The sequence below is a fragment of the Sorex araneus genome, chromosome 2 (assembly GCF_027595985.1).
Source record: "Sorex araneus isolate mSorAra2 chromosome 2, mSorAra2.pri, whole genome shotgun sequence".
NCBI classification, from domain to species: domain Eukaryota; kingdom Metazoa; phylum Chordata; class Mammalia; order Eulipotyphla; family Soricidae; genus Sorex; species Sorex araneus.
Window position 1 is genome coordinate 329,591,983 of NC_073303.1, and position 18,644 is coordinate 329,610,626.

The window sequence follows — 18,644 nt, forward strand, 5'->3', positions numbered from 1 at the left end:
TCCTTCCTCTCTTCCTCCCTCCCTTCCTCCCTCCCTTCCTCCCTCCCTTCCTCCCTCCCTTCCTCCCTCCCTTCCTTCCCTCCTTCCTCCCTTCCTTCCCTCCTTCCTCCCTTCCTTCCCTCCTTCCTCCCTTCCTTCCTTTCTCCCTCCCTCCCTCCCTCCCTTCCTTCCTTCCTTCCTTCCTTCCTTCCTCCCTCCCTTCTTTCCTTCCTTCCTTTCTTCCTTCCTTCCTTCCTTCCCTCTTTCCTCCCTTCCTTCCCTCCTTCCTCCATCCCTTCATTCCTTCCTCCCTTCCTTCTTCCCTCCCTTCCTTCCCTCCTTCCTCCATCCCTTCATTCCTTCCTCCCTTCCTTCTTCCCTTCCTTCCTTCCCTCCTTCCTCCCTTCCCTCCTTCCTCCCTTCCTTCCCTCCTTCCTCCCTCACTTCCTTCCTTCCTTCCTTCCTTCCTTCCTTCCTTCCTCCCTTCCTCCCTCCCTTCCTTCCTTCCTTCCTTCCTTCCTCTCTCCCTCCCTCCCTCCCTCCCTCCCTCCCTCCCTCCCTTCCTTCCTTCCTTCCTTCCTTCCTTCCTTCCTTCCTTCCTTCCTTCCTTCCTTCCTCCCTTCCTCCCTCCCTCCCTCCCTCCCTCCCTCCCTTCCTTCCTTCCTTCCTTCCTTCCTTCCTTCCTTCCTTCCTTCCTTCCTTCCTTCCTCCCTCCCTCCCTCCCTCCCTCCCTCCCTCCCTCCCTCCCTCCCTCCCTCCCTCCCTTCCTTCCTTCCTTCCTTCCTTCCTTCCTTCCTTCCTTCCTTCCTAAAATAAGTGCAATACCAAGAGGCCTGAGACGACTCCTGCAGATATTTGTCCTGGCAGTACAGCTCCTACAGTGTGGTTCTGGGTGGTCACTGGGGCTACACCCATGTATCCTGGGGTCAAAGACAAGCAGTGATGGGGATCTAACTCAGGAATTAACACATGCTAGGCAGGTGCTCAGTTGCTTGAGTTATCTCTCCGCCCCTACAAATTTTTTGTTTTGTTTTGTATTTTTTAATTTTTAATTGAGTCACCTTGAGAACAGTTACAGGGCTTTTAGGATCGAGTCTCAGTCATACTATGCTCAAACACCCATCCCTTCACCAGTGCACATGTTCCACCACCAATAACCCCAGCATACCCCCCCTCCCACTCCCCCTCTGCCTGTGTGACAGATGATTAGCACTTTACTTTTTCCTTACTTTGATTACATTCAATTTTCAACAGGAAACTTAGTATCATTATTTGGTGTTTTACCCCCAATACTCAGACCTGTCAGAATGACATCATTAGATTGTATGCTTTCTATTGTTGGTAACAAAGAGCATATGATGTCGCATGCAAAAGCAGCCGCCCAAATTTGGAATTCTGGTATTAAGTCCAGAGGTATTTCTGCCAGCAGCCGCTGCATTCCGGGATTGGTTTCTGTGGCACTGGGATCATAGCTGTTCAGGAGCGGAGGAGCTGTTCGTGGGCGACCGCTCGGGGTCTCATTTGAGCAGGAGGCAGGGCCGGTTCTGCCTCCCTCATCACATGATTTCCCATGCATCCCGTCCCATCACTGCAAACTCCTACCTTTCTGTCCAACTGATTCTGAACGGTAGTGGTCACCATGCTGTTGCAGGGGGGAAAAGGCCGAGGGACAGAAACCTTTCCCCTCCCGTCAGCCCCTACAATTTTAACCAAAAAATATTAAAGAGGTCCAGAGAGCTAGTACAGGGATCAAGATGGAGTACAAGTACAGGATGGAGGGGCTGGAGCAATAGCACAGTGGGTAGGGCGTTTGCCTTGCACACGGCCGACCCGGGTTCGATTCCCAGCATCCCATATGGTCCCCTGAGCACCGCCAGGAGTAATTCCTGAGTGCAAAGCCAAGAGTAACCCCTGTGCATCGCTGGGTGTGACCCAAAAAGCCAACAAAAAAAAAATCCAAGTACAGGATGGAGTGCTCCATCCCTGACACCCCATATGGTCCGCTGAATTCCACCAGGAGTGACCCCTGAGCACAGAGCAAGGAAAAAAAATCTCTGAGCACTGCTGAGTGTGGCCCAAAGATAAAACAGGACAAAAGGCAGAAAAATGTCCACAGACACAGTTTAATGCCTGGCATGTATGCAGTCCTGAGTTTGATCCTGATATGTGGTCCCCAGAACTGTGTACCATCAGGAGTGTACTTGTTTACAAAAGGAAAACTTGAAAGTTTTCCTTATAAACTAAGATTATCATAGCTACTACATAACAGAAGTAGAGCTTTTCAATATTTGGTTCTAAGTGAATTGGTGAAAGTGATAGTGACAAATTTACATACAATGGCTAAAACTTAGAAGATGACAACACTGGCAATATTTTGGACCAAGATTTATTTTGGATTTGGACAAGTAAGACTGCAAAATACAGTTCCCAGTTCCCTCGTTCTCATATAACTTTACTTTTTCTTACCTTTTTTTCCTATGTGTGTGTGTGTGTGTGTGTGTGTGTGTGTGTGTAGGTACACCCATGTATGTGGGGGTGTACCCTACACACACAGTGGTGGGGGAGTGGGGAGGGGTAGCCACACCTTTTTTTCCTATGTGTGTGTGTGTGTGTGTGTAGGGTACACCCATGTATGTGGGGGTGTGCCCTATGCACGCAGTGGTGGGGGAGTGGGGAGGGGTAGCCTCACCTGGTGGTGCTTAGGGCTTACTCCTTTGTGCCCAGAGATCCCTTCTGGTGGGTCCATTGGAGGACCATATGGGGTGCCTGGGATCTAACCCAGGTCAGTCACATGGAAGGAAGTGCCCTACCTGCTGTTCTATTATTCCAGCCCCAGAGCACGTTCCTTTGAAGAAAATTTCAGTGGTTAGCTCTATACTACCCCTACTTTGTCTTTTCCTAAGCATTTTTAATTTATGTGAATGTAGCCATATGGAATCAATTAGATCCTAATTCAGGAAAACAGAAGCATTAGGACATTCTTGTCTTAGAATGAGGCAGTTAAATACACAAAACTGGTTCTACAGGCATGGGGGAGCTGAGAGCAGCAAAAGGATGCAGTAAGCATTTTCCTCTCCTTGGGCAAGGAGGAGGACTTGAAAAGGGTGTCATCAGCAGAATTTAGAATTCAGAACCCAGAGGAAAGGCTCCACTATAGCCAATCATGTAGATAGACAGGTAGGTGTGATCTGATGGTGCTGAATCGTCTGAGAGTAGCTGGTGTCCAGGCTGCCGTGCCCACAAGGGAGCAAGAGGTTGGAGCCAGAGTGGCCCTCACATTCTGGAGTGATGCCAGCAGAAGGTGGAAACAGGAAGTTCCTTCCCTCCTCCCACCATTCTTTGTTCAAAAATAACTGGAAGCCAGCCAGCAAGGAAGCCTGGGAAATGTAGTTTGGAGACTTCTGACCACCACTATGCCTGAGAACAGATGAATTCTAGGACAAGGCTTGTCCTAGAGCTGCCAGACAAGAAGTGGCCAGAACAAGACACTTTCTTACCTGGTCAATAAGTAAACGTGCTATTAAAAAATGTCTGAGTACAGAGGATGAATACATATAGCCCCGACACCTATGCTCTTCTAGTGGAATATCTCATAGTGTTAATTTTAATTCTAGAATATTTACATAATAAATATATAATATACTTTATGTAATAGAACTCCATTGTTGTTACTGTTTTGGCATATCGAATACGCCACAGGTAGCTTGCCAGGCTTTGCCGTGCGGGCGGGATACTCTCGGTAGCTTGCCAGGCTTTTTGAGAGGGATGGAGGCCTTTGCAGTGGCCTCTAAGCATCATTATAAGTGTTCTGATGGTTCACACCATATTTGAACCCCATCAAATGTGGTGCAGTAATGATGGAAAATGGGTACGAAGTGTTTATGGTCTGTTGTGCTGCCGCTTTGTGGCTGTGCAGTCCAGAAGGCAGCCTAGAGCATGGCAGCAGTTGGGTCATGGAGGTCCGCTGATGAATTTATCTGGCACCAGCAGGGTGGGTCTTGTGGGTGTGACCCCTGGGTCGCCGGAGATTGGTGTTAGCAGGCAGAGTATCTTAGTTTTCGGGTCCCATTGGTCCTGGTTCTGTGGGACTTCACTCATATGTGAGGCTCCATCCGAGGGTCCGGACTAGCATTCAATCATCAGAGACGACCGCTGGACTAGAGCTATTACCAACTGGATTCCATGGGACATCAAAAGACCGCGTGGCTGCCCACCTACATGATGGTCAGACTTCTTCACCAAGACCCTGAATAAGTGGTTTGAGGCTCTTCATGTTCCTGGAGAGAGCGGACACCATTGGGCTACACTAGCACGCGACAGGGACGAATGGAGATGTTACTGGTGCCCGCTTGAGCAAATCGATGAATAAAGGGATGACAAGTGATACAAGTGAATATAACTCCAAAGTCATGCCAGCATTTTATCTGTTCTTCCCTCTCCCTTGCCTCCGGTTTCTTATGCTGAGCTGGTGTTAGGCAGGGAGTATTTGTTTTCTTTGAGCTTGGTCGTATATCTGCTAAGATGTTAAGGGTAGCATTAAAATAGGTATTGTTTTTTCTTTAAGATTGAAAATAAGTAATTTACGCACACAGCATTCTTAGTATTATTGGAAAATACTTATAGGGTATAAAAGCAATCAGAATAAAACATACAATTTCTATTTATTTCTACTTTTGTCCCCCAAATGTGACCACTGGTAGTTTTTGGTTGCACTGTCTTTTAGTTTCTCAAAAATAACTTCAACTGCTGTTAAGTTTAACACACTAGCTTTAGAGCCTAATCTCTCCCTCTCCAGGTATTGGATTATTTTCTTTTGGTTATTCTGGTTTGGGTCACATTGAGTAGTGCTCAGGGTTTCCTCCTGACTCTGCACTCAGTGATCACTCCTGGCAGGGCTCAGGGGACCATAGGCAGTGCCAGTGATTAAACTCAGGTTGGCAGTGTGTAAAGCAGGAGTCTTACCTGATGTACCATCTCTCCAGTCCCACTTTCTTATGTTTTTATTGTAGAGAATAAAAATGTGTATTTCAGATTGCAGTCCTGAAATTCCTTTATTCCTTTCATACCTGTCCAAGTGACCAAGTTTATTTTATAGCCTGTGTAAAGAGGTAAGTCCAACAGCAAATGGCAAAATTTGTCTCTGGGAAGTTGAATGAGCTTTTTTAGAGCAGTTGAAACTAAGTAAGCAGTTGCCATGATTTGAATGAGAAATCAATGGTCACACTAAAAGGTCACATAAAAAGGCCAGAGATGTAGTACAGAGGTTAAGGCACTTGTCTTTCACATGGTTGTTCCATGTAATGGTTTAAATCTTCACACCACAGCATATGGTTCCCCAAGCACCACTAGGTGTGGCCCCTGGACACAGCTGGGTTCTGGGCTCCCCCCACGCCCCAAATCACATTAACTTTGTGCTTTTTTTTTTTTTTCTTTTTGGGTCACACCTGGCGATGCACAGGGGTTACTCCTGGCTTTGCACTCAGGAATTACCCCTGGCCGTGCTCAGGGGACCATATGGGATGCTGGGATTCGAACCTGGGTCGGCCGCGTGCAAGGCAAACGCCCTACCCGCTGTGCTATCTCTCCAGCCCCAATCACATTAACTTTGATTAGTGGTCAATTGACTTAAACCAGTAAGGAAAACTGTGGAGATAGTATTGATGATGGGTCTCTTCCCAACTAGGAATTTTGCAACTGTGTTTTATACTGCACAATTTTGGCAGGAATCCTGCTATGTCAGTTTAGCCAGAATCTGACCCCCATGTCTGAGAACCCAATATCTGATGGCTTCCTTGTCTTCTATCTTCCCCCAGGTGATAACTGGTCATTCTAACCTGTCTTCCGCAAGAATCCTGTTAGGTTAGTTGGGTGAGAATCTGCCCCCCCTCCCCGCCCTCCTTTGCCTCTATGTTTTCTCTTAGTAATTTATCATTCGGCTCCCTGTCCCTGTCCCTTAATTGTAAGTGCTCTCTTCCAGATCTTTGGAGCAGAGCCCATTTTCTCTCTGCAATACAAATTTAAATTGTAGTAGTCCCACATCTGGTCCTCAGCCTCCCCCTTGACAATAAGTAATAGAAGGTAGAAATTTCTAATAATGAAAATAGAGACAAATTTATCAGGAAAAAATGCACAGAGAAGCAGTGATAGTAACTAAAATGAAATCAATAAATTAAACCAAAAGTGTTTCTTTGAAAAGACCAAATAAATACACAAGTCTGATTGGGAAAAAGAGAACATATTAATCAGCTATATTAGAATTGAGAAAAACCTTTTAAAAATTACTTTGATAACTAAGATTTAAACCTGAAAACTTTGTAACTTTGTAACTTTCCACAATAAAAAATTAAAAAAAAATTACTTTGAGATATTTGTAATAGTTTCCTATTAGTAAATTGTAAAGTTCAGATGAAATAAACATGCATATAAAATGTTAATACAAATACAAGTCATAAAATGTGGAGAGGAAATAGCCAGAGAGTAATTTGCAAAATATGTATGTGTACACACACACACACATACACACACATTTTTATATAGACTACAACACGATATGAACTTAAATAATTTTGCAGGTAAGTGTTCCTCAGCATTCAAGCAAATAATATCTAAGTATTTAATATTATATACTTAATGATACAAGATAAAAAGTCAAGATGCATTTTTATTTTATAAAAAAAAGTAAGTAAAAAAATAAATGTAAGTCTGATTCCCAAAATTGAAAGAACACAGGAAAAGAATTGTAGTCAAATATACTTATCGGGCTGAAGTATAAGGTTTTGTTTTGTTTTGTTGCTTTTTGGGTCACACCTGGCAATGCACAGGGGTTACTCCTGGCTCTGCACTCAGGAATTACCCATGGCGGTGCTCAGGGGACCATAAGGAATGCTGGGAATCAAACCTGGGCTGGCCGTGTGCAAGGCAAATGCCCTACCTGCTGTGCTATTGCTCCAGTCCCTGAAGTATAAGGTTTAAAGCACTTCCATTGCATGCAGCTTACCTTGCTTCAGTCCTCTGAGCACTAAGCCCTGAGCACAGCCAGGTGTGATCCCAAAACAAAACAAAACAGATACTTTAAAGTATAGATGTAAATAAAACTATTTTGGCAACTTTTGGATAGCACTATTATCCATTGTTCATCGATTTGCTCGAGCCAGGCGCCAGTAACATCTCCATTATGAGACTTGTTACTGTTTCTGGCATATTGAATACGCCACGGGTAGCTTGCCAGGCTCTGCCGTGCCATGAGAGATGGGATACTCTCGGTAGCTTGCTAGGCTTTCCGAGAGGGACGGAGGAATTGAACCCGGGTCGGCCGCTTGCAAGGCAAACATCCTACCCGCTGTGCTATGATCTAAATATATCTGTATTAAAATGACTACATTAGTCAACATGGTTACAATAGTGTTAATGTTTATGGTTCTGATTTAGAATTACTGCTGCATCTCACCCCCACAGACCCTCCACCAGTATCCTTATGTTGCTTCCAGTCAACACCTTTTCCACCTGCTTGGTAATCTCAGTTTTGTAATCCAAGGCCAAGTTTGTCATCATTTGATAATGTCTATTCCCTTGTTTTATTTCTCTGTATACTAAAGATAAGTGAGATCATTTGGTATTTGTCCTTCTTCCTCTCACTTATTTTGCTTACCATGATGCCCTCAACTTCCATCCAAGTTGCAGCAAACTGCAAGATTCTCTCTTTATTGTTCCTGCCTAGGAATCTGTTTTGTGTGTACACCACAGCTTGTTTATTCATTCATCAGTCAGACATCTGCATCATTTCAATATCCTCGCTATTGTACTAAGTGCAGCCATGAGTACAGGTGTGCATATATCTTTTCCAGTTAGTGTTTTTGTATTTTGAGGGTAGATATCCAGAGGTAGGTTGTGTGGAAGCTCTGTTCTCACTTTTTTTGAGGCGCCTCCATCCTGTCTTCCCTAGAATCTGAAATACTTGACATTCTCACAAAAAGTGGATACAGTTTTTTTCTCACCACAACCCCACCAGCACCAGTAGCATGTGATATAATATCAGTTTGTCATCTTGATTTATGTTTCCCTGATAATGAGTGATGGATATTTTCTTATATGCCTACTCTCTATGCCCTCTTTCTTGCTTAAGTCTTTTCATCTCTCGCTTCCACAGTTTTTGATGGGGTTATTAACTTGCTGTTGTTGAGGTTTGTTAGTGCTTTATTTATCTTGAATATTTGTCCTTTAACTATTGTTCAGTGTGTGACTATTTCCCCCATCGAGTAGGGTATCTTTTATTTTAGCCTGTTCTTTTTCCATATAAACCTTTTTAAATTTGATGAGATTCATTTATTTTTGTTTTGTATTTGTTTTCTTTGTCAGTGAGTCAAATCATTGAAGACATCTCTGAGGTCTGTATTCTGGAGAGTTGGCCTTTCTTTAGTGTATTTTATGGATTCTGTTCTAATCCTTTTTGTTTGTTTGTTTGGGGGCCATGACCAAAGATGCTCAGGAGTTACTCCTGGCTGTGTGCTCAGAGATCAACCTGGGTGGTGCTTGGGGCATTCTATGGGATGCCAGGGATGTAACCCTGGTCCAGCTTGTGCAAGGCAAGCACTCTACACACTGTACTCTCTCTCCAGTCCACTGTTCTAATCCTTAAATTTTTTTATTTTATAAAGTAGTTCACAATATTTGATTACATTTAATATTCAAACACCAATCCCACCACCATTACACCTTCCCACTACCGTATTTTTTTGTTTGTTTTTTTTTGTTTGTTTTTTGGGTCACACCTGGTGATGCACAGGGGTTACTCCTGGCTCTGCACCCAGGAATTACTCCTGGCGGTGCTCAGGGGACCATATGGGATGCTGGGATTTGAACCCGGGTCGGCCACGTGCAAGGCAAACGCCCTACCCGCTATGCTATCACTCCAGCCCCCCACCACTGTATTTTGAGTGTTTCCATTCCAAACCCCATCCCTGCCCAAAGATGAACGGAAATAATATATTTTGTATTGTTTGTCATGAAAAACCACTGAAAATGCTATAAAAGGTATCCTTAGAAAAGAGTGTGAAAATTATTTTATTTCACCCAAGGGCCATTAAGCCCTTCTATAAGAGATCACTAACATTTAACATGTTATTAAAGGTTTGAGCCTTGTGTGCTTTCGTATATATATATGTGCTGAGCGGGCACCAGTAATGTCTCCATTGTGAGACTTGTTGTTAATGTGTGTGTGTGTATATATATAGTGTCTTGCCCAAACACCTGGCTGTCTTCCCTGGGGCCCCTCGGAGCGGATGGGCTCCAGCTTCCCTCCCCACCCCGAGCAGAGCTCCCGGCTACCGAAGACCACCGGAACCTAGCTACAGCCATGCTGGAAGCCCCTCTCCACACGTTTGGACAGGCCTCATGCATGAAGGTACCAGCAGAGGAATCCAGGTGTGTGTAATTCCATCAACGGCCAACATCCAGAGACTTAAAAGCAAGCTCCCAGAAGAGAGCGATATCTTGTAGCCTGCTTCTCCCTCTGGGAGAAACTGGCAAGCTTCTGAGAGTTTCCTGCCCACATGGGACAGCCTTGCAAGCTTCCCATGGTGTATTAATATGCTAAATCCAGTAACAAGCTGGATCTCATTCCCTTGACCCTGAAAGAGCCTCCAGTGCGACATCATTGGGAGGGCCAAGTCGAGAGAGAATTCTAAGATCTCAGGGAAACGACGAATGGAGAGGTTACTGAGCCCGCTCGAGAAATCGACGATTAACGGGGATTTCGTGATATATATATATACATATCTGTAAAGAAAATATATTTCCCTCAAAGATTGGTTGCCTCCTGCTTTGAACCCCATCAGATGGGGTGCTGTACTCATGGAGTATCATACGACACTCATGTGTTGTATGAAGTGTATGAAGTGTCACAAGGCTGCATTTGCGCATTCCCGCATACCTGAGTTTTCTGGGGATTTACTTCTGGGTGAGGCTTTGCCCTAGGTATGCAAGACATTGTGACTGAGAACTCTGGGTTCAACAGAACCTGGAATGGAGATCCGCTGCCCGTAGCTCCCTGTCTCCAGCAGCTCAGCAGTAACAACGCCCATAAACCACTTCTGGCTGGTGCCAGATAATCTCGTCATTGCCACCATCCACATCGCATGTCTTTCTCCCCCAGAAGGGATCATAACATGACACTGGCCATAACCATGCCGCTGGATCCCACCTCAAGCTGTTTCACTTGGAGCGCCCCTGAGGAGAGTGGGTGAGAGCCCTCCCCGCCCCAAAGGACCCATCCCTGGCAGCCAAAAACCTCCAGAACTCAACTGCCACCATGCTCAGGGCTGCCCTCCACACGCTCGGACCAAGCATCACCCATGAGTGAATCCCCACCTTTCTAATTTTAAAGTCTTTAATCCACTTTGAGCTACTTCTTGGGCATGGCATGTCCTTGTTTTTACATGTGCCAATACAGTGTTTCCAGCACTGTTTGTGGAAGAGTGATATATGATGTATAAAGCATTTCATTGCTAAGTAGTGGTAGTAGATGCTGCATAGTTTCAGATATTTTAGTCTAAAGGGTGATAACATGATATCAAAATAGATATTCTAATTCAGATCAGAAACAAGGTAAAGATTTCTTTTTGTTTGTGTTGTGGGCCACACCTGGCTGTGCTCAGGGATTATTCCTGGCACTGCACTCAGGGATGATTCCTGGTGGGCCTGGCGGGGGGAGGGGGGCATCTGGGATGCTCGGGATTGAACTCAGGTTGGACGGGTGCAAGGTAAGCCCCTCCCCACTGTACTAGCTCTCCAGCTCCCAGGTAAGGATTTCCTCGGTAAGGATCTACCAGGTAAGAATAAACAGTAATTCCTGTTGATTCAGTACTCTTTGCCTTTATTAGCCAAAACAACAAGCCAGAACGTGAAATGTGGTATGAATATTCCAACAAAAGCAAGTTTTCTTTTATTTGCAGATGATATACAAATTAACTAAAACCCATTCATGTTCAGTAGTGTGAAAGAAATAAAAATAGAGAAAATTAAAACTTTTCTTTGTTTTGTTTTGGTTTTTGATATTTGAGCCACACCCAGTGGTGCTCAGGGCTTCCTCTAAATTCTGCACTCAGGAATTGCTCCTGGAAGGACTTGGGTGACACTATGTGGTGCTGGGGATGGAACCCGGGTTGGCTGTATGCAAGGCAAGTGCCCTACATGCTGTGCTATCTCTCCAGCCCTACAACTTTTCTTTATATTTTTATTTACTGTTATTTTTTGTGCCACATCTAGCGCTGACAGGTTGCCACTTCTCGCACAGTGCTTGGATCACTCCTGGCAGTGCTCAAGGGATTATGCAGCATCAGAAAATTGAATCTTGCACTCTCACATTCAAAACATGAGCTTCACCTCTTTATTTTTTTTCTTTTTGGGTCACACCTAGCAGTGCATAGGGGTTACTCCTGGCTCTGCACTCAGGAATTACTCCTAGTAGTGCTGGGGGACCATATGGGATGCTGGGAATTGAACCCAGGTCGGCCGCGTGCAAGGCAAACGCCCTACCCGCTATGCTATCGCTCCAGCCCCCTGAGCTTCACCTCTTTAAACAATCTCACTAACCCCTCTTTATCGTAGTAACAAACAGTAAAATATAATGAAGTAAAAAGAACCCATTCACAAAACTATGAAATGACAGGACTGAGTTTTTAAAAAAGTATACAATACCTATCTGAAAGCAACATAAAAATTATTTCTTATATAAAATAAGTATGAATAAATGGAAAACTAGTCAATATTATTAAATAGAATACAGTGGGTAGGGCACTGGCCTTACATAAGATCAACCCAGGTTCAATCCCCACACCTCATACAGGTCCCCGAGCCCCACTAGGAGTGATCCCTGAGTGCAGAGCCAGGAGAAAGCCCTAAAAAGTAAAGGATGTAACCCAAAAATAACGGATAGTGGTTTTAAAAATTAAACATGGGGAAAAAAGCAAACAAAAGATTTTAAATATGCTGAAGCTGGAGTTCAAGATATAACTCAGCAATAGAGTGTTTACCTTGTGTGTGTGTAGCCTTGGATGTGGGCTGCAGAATTGCAAAGAGCAAAAATTCTTCAAGTGATAAACTCTAGATTGTATTGCACGGCAACGAAGAGTCTCCAGAACAGGAACCAGAGAGAGAGAGGATGGGGTTAAGGTCTTCCATGCTGCTGACTCAGGTGCTGCAAAGACCAGACCAGCACAGCAAACTCAGCCTCTTTCTTATTGAACCGTTGGCTCAGAATACCAAATCTCCTGGGCCTCCAAAGCACTGTTTAGGAGAGAAAAAAAAAATCCACCAAACAGTTTCTACAATGAAGGACAAAGTTTGAAATATAACCGAGAGAAAATAGTTACAATATAAATAATTGAGAAAGAGTTCATTTGCAATAAAGGGATCCTATACAAAAAATATTTAAATAACTCAAGAAAAAAAAAATAAATAACTCAAGAGAAAAAAAAAACCACAAACCATGGTTTTCTTTGAAGTGGTATTAAGAGTAAGAGATGTCAAGAGGCAATTTACAAATTGGAGTACAAGAGAACTATACATATATTTTGCCTGTATTTATAATTTGCAAATACCTAGTATTGATGAGGGTGTTGGGAAATGGATACTCTCATGTGCTGATCATAGCAGGATGGTGAAGAAAGATTTTAGCAATATCCCTTACAACTAAACATGCTCAGCACCTTCTACCTAACAGTTATGCTTCTAGGCTTTTTTTTTCCCCCACAAGTGACATTGGCAGCATTGTTGTAGAGACATGTAAGATATATTGTTATGGGGCTGGAGTGATAGTACAATGGATAAAGGAATTTGCCTTGCATGAGGCCAACCTAGGTTTAATCTGCAGTAATACATATTTTCCCCAGTGTACCACCATGAATGATCCTACACATTGCCAGGTGTGGTCCCCCAGAACAAAACTGTCACTGTCACTGACATCCCATTGCTCATCAATTTGCTCGAGCGGGCACCAGTAACATTTCCATGTGAGACTTTTTGTTACTGTTTTTGGCAAATCAAGTACATCACGGATAGCTTGCCAGGCTCTGCTGTTCGGGTGAGATACTCTCGGTAGCTTGCCAGGCTCTCCGAGAGGGGCGGAGAAATTGAACCTGGGTCGGCCGAGTGCAAAACGAACGCCCTACCCACTGTGCTATCGCTCCAGCCCCCAAAACAAAACTACAACAAAAAAAGAAATATTATAGACACCGTTACTGACAACATTCTCAACCCATAAAAAGTAAATTCTTTATAGTCCCCCAAAATTAATTTTTAAGAGAGGCAATATTAAGTCTAATATGTTATATAGTAGCACTAAGAAAAAATTACCCTGATGCCATGTTGTTTACGTAGTTCTTAAAAAATAACTTACAGGGTTCATAAAATGATTACTGTAGAGCTGTATATACTGACATCATAAAATGTCCAGAAGTTAATTGATAATGAATAGATTGCCAAAATATGTGCACAGCTAAATCTCATCTGTGTACACTTAATATTATTATAATAATAATTTATATTTCATATATTTAGAAATGTACAAATATGCATCAACAGATTAATAGTGATTCTTAGGAGATTTTAGTTTTCTCCATTACACAAAAATTTCTCTATTTTAATAATATATACCTAACTTGCATTGAATTACTTTCCCATTTAGAAAAACAGTTTATTATATATAGAAAAAATAACAATAAATCTAATTGCTCTAATAAAAAAATATAAAATGTATGTCAAAGTTGATCTCTCACATTGGCTCCTAATTATATATGTGGGCACATTTTCTACATGAACAGGAGTATATGAACTACAGGGACTATTAACTGAAACTCAAAGTTAATTTTGCTTGTTTTTGTTTGGGGGTCACTCCCAGCTGTGCTTAAACTTACTCCAGGCTCTGTGCTTAGGGATCCTCCTCATGGGCTCAGGGGGACCATTTGTGGTGCCAGGGAGCAAACTCAGGTTTGCCATGTACAAGGCAAGTGCCCACCTGCTATACTCTCCCTCCAGCCCCTTAAAGTCAATTCTTAATGTAAGGAGGGGAAAATGGAGCTATCCTATCTATCACTTATGTTAATAAGATTTAATACTAAATCTCAAAAAATCCACAATTCTAACTGCAATAAAAAATTGCCGTGGGGCTGGAGCAATAGCACAGCTGGTAGGGCATTTGCCTTGCATGCAGCTGACCCAGGTTCGATTCCCAGCATCCTATATGGTCCCCTGAGTACCGACAGGAGTAATTCCTGAGTGCAGATCCAGGAGTAACCTCTGTGCATCACCAGGTGTGACCCAAAAAAAGCCAAAAAAAATTGTCTTGATTCATTTGTATTTTATTATCTGCAAATTAAAAATGCCTAAGATAACTTTCTATAGTTCTCCCTTCTCATATGTTGCTCAGAGGTAAGTAATTGCCCTTGAATCTATAGGAATTACAGATGTTTTTGTTTTTGTTTTGCTTTTTGGGTCACACCTGGCAATTCACAGGGGTTAGTCCTGGCTTTGCACTCAGGAATTACTCCTGGCGGTGCTCAGGGGACCATATGTGCTGGGAATTGAACCAGGGTCGGCCGACTACAAGGCAAATGCCCTACCCGTTGTGCTATCGCTCCAGCCCCAGGAGTCATAGATGTTAATTAGGCTCCCTAAGCATCAACAGGAAGGTCAGAAGTCAAAGCACAGTCTAACAATGAGCTGGTTACTATCACCAGATATATGAATACTGAACTAAAAGCTTACACACCCCATGGGACCAGAGTGATAGATAGCACAGTGGGTAGGGCCCTGACTTGCACGCGGCTGACTCAGCTTCAACCCCCAGCATCCTTTATGGTCCTCCAAACCTGCCAGGAGTGATCCCTGAGCATGGAGCCAAGATTAAGCCCTGAGCATTACTGCATTACTGGGTTTGGCCCAAAAACAAATTAAAGAGTTTACATACCCCAAAACATTATGTAATCTCACAGATATGCCTGATACAATATGATACTGTTTTCTAAGCAAGTTGATTAAATGGAGCATCACTATTTGTTTCTTCAGGTGGATGATGCTGAAGAACCTGACAAAATCGGGGAAAATAAAGCACCCAGTAAGTTCCAGTCCGTAGGAGTGCAAGTAGAAGAAGAAAAATGGTGAGTTCAGATGCATTTGTTATCATTGGCTATAACATTGCCAAGTGAATAGCCAAGTGAATGGTACAAATGTTTCCCCATATACTTACTAGATTCAATGATATTCTCAATTAACTTTTGGTGTTATGTGTTTGTTTATGATGCCTGGGAGCAAATTCAGGGCCTTATTCATACAAGGCAAGTGCTCTACCACTTAACAAGCCCGTTTTCGAGCATTTATAGGGTAAGTTTGAAGTAATATTACCTATTCCCCTCTCTAATTTAATACCAGTCTATTTAAATTACTCTGAAATAGCAGAGTAACCAAATACTATTCACATGCATGCAAGTAAACACTGAGTTTAATATTGTTATATCGCCTCGCCAAACTATTCCTCTTCAGGAGAAAATCAGTTTTAGACTTCAGGGTTTTTTTTTTTAAGAGAATAGGATTTATCATATTCCCTTTTAAAAAATTCCTAGTCTTGGGGCTGGAGCAGTAGCACAGAGGGTAGGGTGTTTGCCTTGCATGCAGCTGACCCGGGTTCAATTTCCAGCATCCCATATGGTCCCCTGAGCACCGCCAGGGGTAATTCCTGAGTGCAGAGTGAAGAGTAACCCTTGTGCATCTCTGGGTGTGACACAAAGAGAAAAAAAATTCCTAGTCTTTAATAAAAATGTCTTTTGTTTAGTATATGCTCAATGAATACTAAATGCAATGAATGAATAAATAAGGAAGGGGAGGGGAGATTCTTTATCATTATCCTGAATCCCTGATTCCTTTAGACATCTCTTTAAAATAAATTTAAAATTAGATTACTCTAAAGTCTTAGTATCGTGAAGTAGGACATTTAGAGTTTCAGAGACTGTGTAATTTGGTTGCTGGGAGAGACTTCTGAGGTCAGTATTTTTGTTTGATAAATGAAACCTTAGTTGAGAGAGGTATGTGACATTCTCCATCAAATTTTGGTGTCCGTGATGGATGGAACTGTTTTATTGATAATATTATCCACATCTGCTGGAACTGTGCTTTGCACATACTAAGTTTTAAAGTAAGAAAAGGAGCCTTGTATTATAAATTAGGATACCATTCCAACATTGCCGCCAACTTGCTGTGTGTTAATTAGCACAAATAATTGATGGATGACATTCATCCATCTATCTGTCTGCTACCAATTTTTTTGTTTTTGTTTTTGGGTCACACCCGGTGATGCACAGGGGTTACTCCTGGCTCATGCACTCAGGAATTACTCCTGGCGGTGCTCAGGGGACCATATGGGATGCTGGGAATCGAACCCGGGTCAGCCGTGTGCAAGGCAAACGCCCTACCCGCTGTGCTATTGCTCCAACCCCTGCTACCAATTTATTATTATCACTATCACCTTTATATATGAAATCTCTCCTACATGGAAGGCTTCACATAGCATAACTACAACTCTGAAAAGAATATCGTTGAAGAGGTCCTCATTTATAGCTTTATGATGTTGCTTCTGTACTTGCTCTTAAGGGTTTTCAATATATATATGTACATTATATTTTTATGATTATATTTGATAGAGTATTTTATACTTCTAAAAAAAGTAAATTGGTACAGCTCAAGTTAGCAATAGTTTTGCATCTGTTCATATCTGTTGTCTTAGTAATCACATCATGAGACTATTGTGAATAAGATTACTCTATGAAGGTAGCACCGTAGCACTATAGCACTGTTGTCCCATAACAATGGGACATTTGTTTGTCCAAATGTCCAAAACCAAACATCTATTTGCTAGAGTGGGCACCAGTAAGGTCTCCATTGTGAGACTTGTTACTGTTTTTGGCATATCAATATGCCATGGGTAGCTTGCCAGGCTCAGTGTGCAGGTGGGATACTCTCGGTAGCTTGCTGGGCTCTCAGAGAGGACCAGAGGAATCGAATCCGGGTTGGCCGTGTGCAAGGCAAATGCCCTACCCGCTGTGCTATCTGTAAAAAATAGTCATTATATTTTTAAAGATAACTATTTGTAAATTATACTACATTACCAAACATAAGGAAAATACAGAGGGATTTGAGGGGTAGGGTGCTCGCCTTGCACATGGCCAACCTGGGTTTGATCCCTATGCTCATGAGAACCAGCCAGGAATGGCTCCTAAGCACAGAGCAGGAATTAGCCCTGAGCATGACCAGGTGTGGCCCCCAAACAAACAAACAGACAAACAAAAAGGTAAATTCTCATGTTATAATGTTGGAGGTGGTTTTATTGCTTTGCTTTTAGTTTCTTTTGGTGCTGGGATCAAACCCAGGCCTCAGAAATGTGAGGCTTGCATTCTGTCACCGAGACATAGTGACACAGCCCCCATGATTCAGTGCTAAATGAAGAGGTTGAATACAAGACACTCATGTATAATAGTCAGGAAGATGAATAAGGACTGAAATTAAATATGTAAAAATGATGAGCTTAAGATGTTTTTTCCTTTTATTCTAAAATGTTTACTTATTGTGTCTATTTCTTATTTTTTATGATTTTTATGTTTATTTATTGTGCCTAGTTTTATAAGTTTTATAAATTTTAATAATTAATTTATTATAATTAAGGTAGCTTGGTTACAGTACTGTTAGCATTTGTGGTGTTGATGTACAGTTACTCTACCACCACTGAAGTGCACAAAAGCCTCGGCCACTGTTCTGTGTCACCTCTAATCCACCTCTTCATTCCCCCACTCCCAGTATACCCTCCCCCTGCTGAGTAACCTGAGTTTTTAATCCAAGGCCAAGGGTTTGTCCTCATTTTGTATTTATTCCCTTGTTTTGTCTTACTATATGTCACAGGTGAGTGAGATCAAACAGTATTTGTCCTCTGACCTCTGATTTATACCTTCCAGTTCTATTAACCTGCAGTAAACTGTAAGATTTAAAATCATTGGTTTTAAAACAGCTCTAAGTTGTTGTTGTTGTTGTTGTTGTTGTTATTTTTTGGGACAGACCTGGCTGTTCTCAGGACTCAGTCCTGGCTCTGTACTTGGAGATCACCCCAGCAGTCTTGGGAACCATATGGGGTGCCAGGGATCCAACCTGATCAGTCAAGTACAAGGCAAAGGCCTTACCCAGTATTATCTCTCTGGCCCCCAAGACAACTCTCTGGCACAGGTCCCTTCAATTATTTTAGAAAATTTTTTTAAAATCTTAACTTAGGGGGCTGGGGAGATATCACAGGGTGGTAAGTATCCCATAAGGTCCATAGACACCATGGCGGGGGTGTGGACCCAAACAAAAACAAAACAAAAACTGTCAAATATTTCTTGAAGGGTCAATTTAGTGGTGATGAATTTCTTTAACTTTTGTTTGTCTGAAAAAAATGCTTTATTCTTCCCTTAAATCAGTCTTTTCCATGCAGCACTTGGTATATGTCATGTCTTTCCCTTCTGGCTTTAGAAATATTCCTCCTCCTTCTCTTCCTCTTCTTCCTTCTTCTTTTTGTTCTCCTCTTCCTCCTTCTTCTCCTCCTCCTCCTCCTCCTCCTCCTCCTCCTTCTCCTCCTCCTCCTTCTTGCCTTC

General features: G+C 42.6%; 1 protein-coding gene across 13 annotated transcripts in view; it reads left to right on the forward strand.

Annotated features, from left to right (window-relative positions):
• Nucleotides 1–18,644, forward strand: part of DLGAP1 (DLG associated protein 1) — a 938,748-nt gene that overhangs the window by 861,258 nt on the left and 58,846 nt on the right. For all 13 annotated transcript variants that reach the window (XM_055129437.1, XM_004605986.2, XM_055129438.1 and 10 more), the window contains one exon: nucleotides 15,040–15,131. In XM_055129437.1, the coding sequence (XP_054985412.1) occupies nucleotides 15,040–15,131 (92 nt within the window). The remainder of the gene's footprint in view (nucleotides 1–15,039; nucleotides 15,132–18,644) is intronic.